The 7,545-nt window shown below is 54.0% G+C and overlaps 1 protein-coding gene and 1 non-coding gene across 11 annotated transcripts in view; one reads left to right on the top strand and one right to left on the bottom strand.

Moving 5' to 3' along the window:
* Window positions 1-230: 230 nt before the first annotated feature.
* Window positions 231-7,545, bottom strand: part of STS (steroid sulfatase) — a 138,878-nt gene continuing 131,563 nt past the window's right edge. For all 10 annotated transcript variants that reach the window (XM_066356783.1, XM_066356781.1, XM_066356786.1 and 7 more), the window contains one exon: window positions 231-1,889. In XM_066356783.1, the coding sequence (XP_066212880.1) occupies window positions 1,513-1,889 (377 nt within the window). In that variant the 3' untranslated portion in view covers window positions 231-1,512. The remainder of the gene's footprint in view (window positions 1,890-7,545) is intronic.
* Window positions 7,301-7,377, top strand: TRNAA-UGC (transfer RNA alanine (anticodon UGC)). Its single transcript has one exon. It is a non-coding gene; the product is annotated as a tRNA-Ala (tRNA).

Genomic DNA, 7,545 nt, shown 5'->3' with positions numbered 1-7,545 from the left:
AGCGCCTGGGGCTAATGCTCAGACCCACTGAGTTATCCTCATTGCCTGGGCCACGCTTGAACCAGTCGGGGTCACGGCATTAGAAAGGTTGAGAACCACTGTATTAGACCCTACATAATTTTATCACTTTCACCCCAATAAAGTCCATAAAAATGGAAGGAAGGAAGGAAGGGAGGGAGGGAGGGAGGGAGGGAGGGAGGGAGGAAGGAAGGAAGGAAGGAAGGAAGGAAGGAAGGAAGGAAGGAGAGGTCCCGCCCGAGCAAAATAATTTCATTTTCGTGACGTATTTTCCGAGGAAAAGTTTCAGGAGGTTAAACGTCATTGCAAATAATCCCGGCCCTTGAGTGCTCTGAAACACAGTGGCGGTCCAAGTTACTTCGAGGCGAATACTTTCCGACAGCTCCTTTACTTGGAAAGGTAGATGTATCCTTCATTTTCTCCTAACAACATACAGGTGAAACAATTCATCCCATAACCTATATACAGGCTTCAAGTTATTTAATCAACACACATTCTCACGTCATCAAGTGTCTGAAATCCCATTGGCGTCTGGGTTATCTCAAACTCGGAGCGAACGTGATCGTCTTAAAATATAAAGTTCACAGCAGCGGCTTTCAATGGTCGTTGTACGACAGTATCAGCAATCATCCTAACACGTTGTTAACTGGCCAGTGCGCCGTGTGATGAGATGACTTTCAAAGACAGCGTGACAGATTTTCAGCAATGTCCGGAATGAAAAAATGCGGCACGTGACAAGTAGGAATCTATCTGCGAGGGTCCACTGATTTTAGTTACTACATAAGAAAAATAAAAGGTTAGATAGTGATTGAATAACCAGCATCACCACCAAGTTCCATGCTTTAAATATCTTCACCTTCTCGAGGAAAGAGAACTGATCGTACACAAACACACCCGTCCTTTCAAACATGGTGTGTGGTCTCAATAATACTGATAATAAATTGCCTTCCAGTCCCTACATGGACACTTAGCATCTACGAGTGGTGAGGAGGTTGGTTCCGTGTGCATCCTCAAATTGCGGAGGTTTGGTGTGCCAAATGCTTGTTCAAATTGTGTTCTGTATGCCATGGGAGGCGCGGCTGGGTCAGCCCGCTGTGGCGTTGCATCGGCCAGTGGGATCCAGGACAGCTAAGCTGCTGTGCACACGTGCCTGCTGCGGGGTAGACAGAGGACCCCCACCCTGTCTGCACTGGAGGTGGACACCCCCCCTTCACACGCCTCACGCATTCACGCGGGTGCGTGTACTTCCATCACGAAAGGTATACGTCTAACGTCTAACGTGTCTTTCTACATGCTGGTCACCTTGGCTGTTTTCCCACGGGGTCATGGTGGGGCTCCTGGCGGGGCTCTCTGGGGGACAGGGCAGAGACTGGATCCCAGTCCGAGGTGCTGGCCGCACTTGGCTTTGCCCAGGGACGCTCCTCCTGTGTCTCTGTCACACAAAGGAGCTGGAGCAGCCACAGGACGTCCCTGGTGTCCCCAGACACACAACAGCTAAGAGCTCCCTCCTCCGTCCGGCTTCTGTGGGGGACACTGGCAGGACAGCCGGGAGGAGGAGGAGCAGCACATCTGCATCCAGGGCTTCCAGAGAATGTTCCCCAGGGACAGCTGGTTGGGGACCTCCCGCACGGTCTGCGTGTGCCGCGCCACGGCCTGCTGCACGGCCTCCAGGACTTCCCAGAACCGCGGCTCGGTGCTCGGCGTCAGCGGGGTCGTCTCCCCGGGGTCTCTGGAAAGGTCGAAGAGCAGGGGCGGGTCGTGGCGGGTGACGAAGTGGCTGTGGCAGAAACACACGTGCGTGGGGAAGCAGCCATTGGCGTCCTCGGGGCTGAAGTTGGGCGTGAAGAAAAAGGCTTTCCAGATGGACGTGCCTGCGGTCGACAAGGACAGAGTGGGGGTGGTGTCATGGGTCGAGCATCACCACCCAGCGGGCCACGCCCAGAAATCACACCGGTCCCAGCTTGGAGGAGGACAGAGAAAGAACACCCCCCGACCTCTCGGTCACAGAGGGGGTCTGTGCGTTTCTCCCGCGGAAGCTTCAGAAAGCGGAAGCGTCTGAACAGAAACAGCGGAACATGCATTCCTGCTCAAAGAATGCAGACGGAGCTGAGGATGCAGCCAGAGCACGCTTATTATGTGCTATTTGTTTGAGAGAGAGAGAGAGAGAGAGAGAGAGAGAGAGGAAGAGAGAGAAGCATCAACTCACAGTTGCGGCACTTTAGTTAAGTTCATTGATTGCTTTCTCATATGAGACTTGACCAGGGGGCTCCAGCTGAGCCAGTGACCCCTGGCTCAAGCCAGCGACCTTGGGCTCCAAGCCAGCGACCCCCATGCTCAAGTTGGCAAGTCGGCGCTCAAGCCAGTGACCTCGAGATTTTGAACCTGGGACCTCAGCATCTCACGCGGACACTCTATCCACTGCACCACCGCCTGCTCGGGCTATGGTGCAAAGTAAGGACATCGTAACCATGATATTCCTTTCTGATTTTGGATCACTGATTCATTCATTCATATTCTCTCTTTCCCTCTCTTCCTCTCTCTCTCTCTCTCTCTCTCCTCCTCACTTTCCCCCAGTCTCTAATTTATTACCTAATGCTGTACCGGGGAGAGGATAAAGAGCCTATTTGGGTCAGCACTGAACTCAAACCGGACTGTCACTTTAGCCCCACAAGCGGGCACACCATAAATACACAGTGACCAGCAGCCTAGTGGCCCCCAGCTGAGCCTCTCCTGTTATCCAACGTCCACAGTTTAAACTGACAGCCTGGGTTTCCACTTGAAACAGGTTGGCTCGCCGCTATGGGCGTGCAACTTCAGACGCACACACACGCACACGCCTGCCCAGACATCGAGAGCAGTCTTACGCACACGGAACCTCACTTAACGTTTTATTTGCTCCGCCCTGAGACAGCCCGGACACAGGCAACCCGCCCACGTCTGTGCGTCAGGGACTGAGGACAGGACGGACCACCAAGGGGGAACGGCCATGACCTTTGTGACCGGACTTGCGGAAGTCTGTGCACTTACTAAAAAGTATTGAAACGTGGAGTTGGACGGTTGTGTGTCCACAGAGGTGTTAAACATCCCAAATTAGGGCAATTCACCGATCCCAGAGCAGGATGGGTAAACCGTTTTGAAAATGTAAGTTCTGGGTCCTGGCTGGTTGGCTCAGCGGTAGAGCGTCGGCCTGGCGTGTGGGGGACCCCGGTTCGATTCCCGGCCAGGGCACACAGGAGAAGCGCCCATTTGCTTCTCCACCCCCACCCCTTCCTTCCTCTCTGTCTCTCTCTTCCCCTCCCGCAGCCAAGGCTCCATTGGAGCAAAGATGGCCCAGGCGCTGGGGATGGCTCCTTGGCCTCTGCCCCAGGCACTAGAGTGGCTCTGGTGGCGGCAGAGCAACGCCCCGGAGGGGCAGAGCATCGCCCCCTGGTGGGCATGCCGGGTGGATCCCGGTTGGGCGCATGCAGGAGTCTGTTTGACTGTCTCTCCCCGTTTCCAGCTTCAGAAAAGTACAAAAAAGGAAAAAAAAAATTAAAAAAAAAGAAAAGAAAATGTAAGTTCTGTATTCCGTAAAATCCCCAAATATGAACACGTTAGAAAAAGGATGTTTCCAACGATGATGAAATGATTGATGTATTCCCTGCTGAGCCAGTGACCCGTTGCTCAAGCCAGTGACCTTGGGCTCAAGCCGGCAACCCCCATGCTCAAGCTGGCAATTCTGCACTCAAGCCAGTGACCTCGGGGTTTGAAGATCGTATGTGACGATATTCTGACTTTCTGCAGAGCTGACCGCCAACCAGGCAGTCCTGGTAGAGGTCTGACAACCGTGCCTGGGTGTGAAAATCGTGGCAGATAAAGACAGAGAACCAGTGTGCACAAATGTGTTGGAGTGAGACACAAAAAGAGACAAGTGCCCCTTTTCCCGTTATCCTTATGATTTCTTTTTTAAACATCAAATCATCGTGTTGTCCACTAGCATGCCTCACACCGCTACTTAAATCCCTTTGATGACTTGCGTGTGTCATGGCCACATGCACCTGACCGGGATCCTCCCAGCATGCCTACCAGGGGGCGATGTTCTGCCCATCTGGGGTGTTGCTCTGTTGCAACCAGGGCCATTCTAGCACTTGAGGCAGAGGCCATGGAGCCATCCCTAGCGTCCGGGCCACCTTTGCTGCAATGGAGCCTTGGCTGCGGGAGGGCAAGAGAGAGACAGAGAGGAAGGAGAGGGGGAGGGGTGGAGAAGCAGATGGGTGCTTCTCCTGTGTGCCCTGGCCGGGAATCGAACCTGGGACTCTTGCACGCCAGGCCGACGCTCTACCACTGAGCCAACCGGCCAGGGCCAGTTTTATAATTTAAGGAAAGGCTTCCCCATTATGTCACCAGACCAGACCTCGTTCTTCCGGTGTCTGTGTCATCCCAGCGATGTCACCTGTCTGTGTACCTGTGCTGTCCCTCCCTACGGGGCTGAGAAGTCAAGTTAAAGAATTAAAGGCACAAGCTCCCGGGAACACAGCAGGTTGCTGAGCTATTCCCAGAGGACAGTGCAGCCTGCAGACTTATATCCTATCCTTGAGACGGTTCATGTCGAGTCACGCGGGGGCTAGAGCACCTCTCTCCTCAGGTAGACTGAGCGACGGGACGGTGCACAGTGGGTCTATTGAAAAGAACCGCAGCCCATGTCTGTGAGCCGCTGACCTCCACGCTCTACTTCCAACCCGTTAGACCAACGTCAGGTCATCAGACCAGGAAGGGGGCGTCCGAGGAGACCCCCGGAAATCACTCACAAGGACCAGAGACAAGCGCAACCCTCCCCTACGGCGCCCGTCAACGGCGAGACACACGCCTCTGTGACTGGCCCCTTCTCCCCTCTCCTGGGCAGGCTTTGGAGGTGAAATTAATTCCATCACCGAGTGAACGCAGTCATGAGTGAGCAAAGCAAGCCTTTCCCTTTATTCTCCCTGCGAACGCTGCTGTGATTGTCAACCTCACAGAGCTCCGTTTTTAGAAAGACGGTGTCTATTAATAAGGTGCATGTGAGTCACTGCCCTTTGCAATGAATTCTATTAGTACTGCTTTCTCTTGTGACTTTAAAAGAAAATAATTTGGTTTTCTTTTTTAATCACAAGAAAACATGTATCCAACACATCTGAATGGAAAACGAAGCAGTGTTTATGAGACCCGTGGGTCACAGGACGACCCCATGTCCTGGGGATTTCTGTACGGCCAGACGGTTCCCCGGGCTCTCGCCTCTATGTGGGGGTTTATTTTCGTGGAAAACATTCATCCGCTTGAAAATCCTCAGCAGCTTCTAGACCCAGGTACCTACCTGCCTTCCAGGATAAATTTCATCTGTACAATCCACACTGTCATTCTGCTGACTTTTTTTTTAATTGTTAAAACATTTTAAAGGAATTTATTGGGGGGGTAATCTTGCTGAATACAATGACCTGGGTGTCAGGTGTACAAGAGTCTAACCCATCACCTGTATTTTGTATTCTGTGTGTTCCTTTCCCTTCCCCTTTCCCTCTGGTCACCCCCACACTGCTGCCTGCTTTATGAGCTTTTTCCCCTAAATCCTTCCACCTCGTCCACCCCTCCGCTCTGACAGCCGTCAGTCGCTCCTCTCTCTGCGAGTCTGCTTCTCCTTTGTAACAGCGATTCGTACGTCCAGAGCTAAAGCCCAAATTTGGGGTACACCTGGACGAGCCAATTCCAACTCAAAAATTGCCCTTTTAATGCAAAACAAGAGAGAGAACATGATCTACGTTACAACAATGCTTCTCTGCATTCTGTTCCCGCGTCATGAGAATGAGGATATCGGGTCATCGCGAAATTATGTCATTCGACTCGCTCGGGCAACTAAATTGTAGATTTATTGTAATTACAGAACCATGAAGTGACAGAGGAGACATTGTTCGTAACAGTTAAAGGGATTTGTGTGATAAAAGGGTCAGGACAGAATTCTAGCTGTACCTTTTTGGAATAGAAGTATTTAATACGCCTGGACTTGTGATGTGGAGGCTTTCAAGCAGTCTGGATAAAAGGGGACGAAAACTGGCCCTGGCCGGTTGGCTCAGTGGTAGAGCATCGGCCTGGCGTGCAGAAGTCCCGGGTTCGATTCCCGGCCAGGGCACACAGGAGAAGCGCCCATCTGCTTCTCCACCCTTCCCCCTCTCCTTCCTCTCTGTCTCTCTCTTCCCCTCCCGCAGCCAAGGCTCCATTGGAGCAAAGATGGCCCGGGCGCTGGGGATGGCTCCTTGGCCTCTGCCCCAGGTGCTAGAGCAGCTCTGGTCGCAATAGAGTGACACCTCAGAGGGGCAGAGCATCGCCCCCTGGTGGGCAGAGCGTCGCCCCTGGTGGGCGTGCCGAGTAGATCCCGGTCGGGCGCATGTGGGAGTCTGTCTGACTGTCTCTCCCCGTTTCCACCTTCAGAAAAATACAAAAAAAAAAAAAGGGGGGGGGGACTAAAACTTATACACGTCTGCTGTCCACTCTGGTCCACTGGGACCAGGAGAGCGAGTGCCCTCCGAGGAGAGGAGGAGAGCCCGGGTCTGTTGTCTGTGACTGCCCATCGCCATGGTGTCAACACTCCCAGGGCGGCGGGCTTCACGTCGGCCATGGCATGAAGCCGGCTGGCTGGACTCCTGACCACTCAGTGGCCAGCTCCAACCTACGGCGCCTGCTGCTCCAACCCTGATGCTAAACTGCTCCTTCCTTTTCGAATGAAATCTTTGGAGGCCAGGCGGCAACATCCCCCACATGGCCACGTCCCTGAGAATTACAGACAGCGCCCGCCACGCAGCCTGGTGATGACAGACCATCCGTGAGCACAGCAGACCGGACAGGACCCCGGACGACTCACCCAACAAGCGCTCATTCATTTGAGTTCTCTCCTTGACAGGTGACTCCATGCCCACGAGAGTCACCCTTCCCTTACGCGTCCCTGCACCCTCAGCTCCGCCCAGTGGGCCGCCGCCCAGAGCGGTCAACGAGGCAAGCAGCACGGAAGTCCAGCAGTGACTTATGCCCCGACGGTTCCAGGCAGAGATCTCCAGGGAGGCTGGGCCTTCAGGCCCTCTCTGCGAGTCCGGGCAAACCTTTGCTTGGCTCCCGGACAGATGCCCACGCCAGCACAGGGCATGGCGCCCCCGACTTGCTCAATTGATACCAGTGGGTGAACACGTGCGGGAAATACCAGATAACCGAACACAAATCCGCCACTGCGACCCTTCTAACGGGGTTTCACGTGTCACCTGACAGGCGAATAAGACAGGACTCGGTCCTGGCAGGTTGGCTCAGTGGTAGAGCGTCGGCCTTGCATGCGGGGGGACCCGGGTTCGATTCCCGGCCAGGGCACATACGAGAAGCGCCCATTTGCTTCTCCATCCGCCTCCCCTCCTTCCTCTCTGTCTCTCTCTTCCCCTCCCGCAGCCGAGGCTCCATTGGAGCAAAGATGGCCCGGGCGCTGGGGATGGCTCCGTGGCTTCTGCCCCAGGCACTAGAATGGCTCTGGTCGCAACAGAG

The sequence above is a fragment of the Saccopteryx leptura genome, chromosome X (genome assembly GCF_036850995.1).
Source record: "Saccopteryx leptura isolate mSacLep1 chromosome X, mSacLep1_pri_phased_curated, whole genome shotgun sequence".
NCBI classification, from domain to species: Eukaryota; Metazoa; Chordata; class Mammalia; order Chiroptera; family Emballonuridae; genus Saccopteryx; species Saccopteryx leptura.
This window is presented reverse-complemented; position numbering and strand designations above follow the sequence as displayed.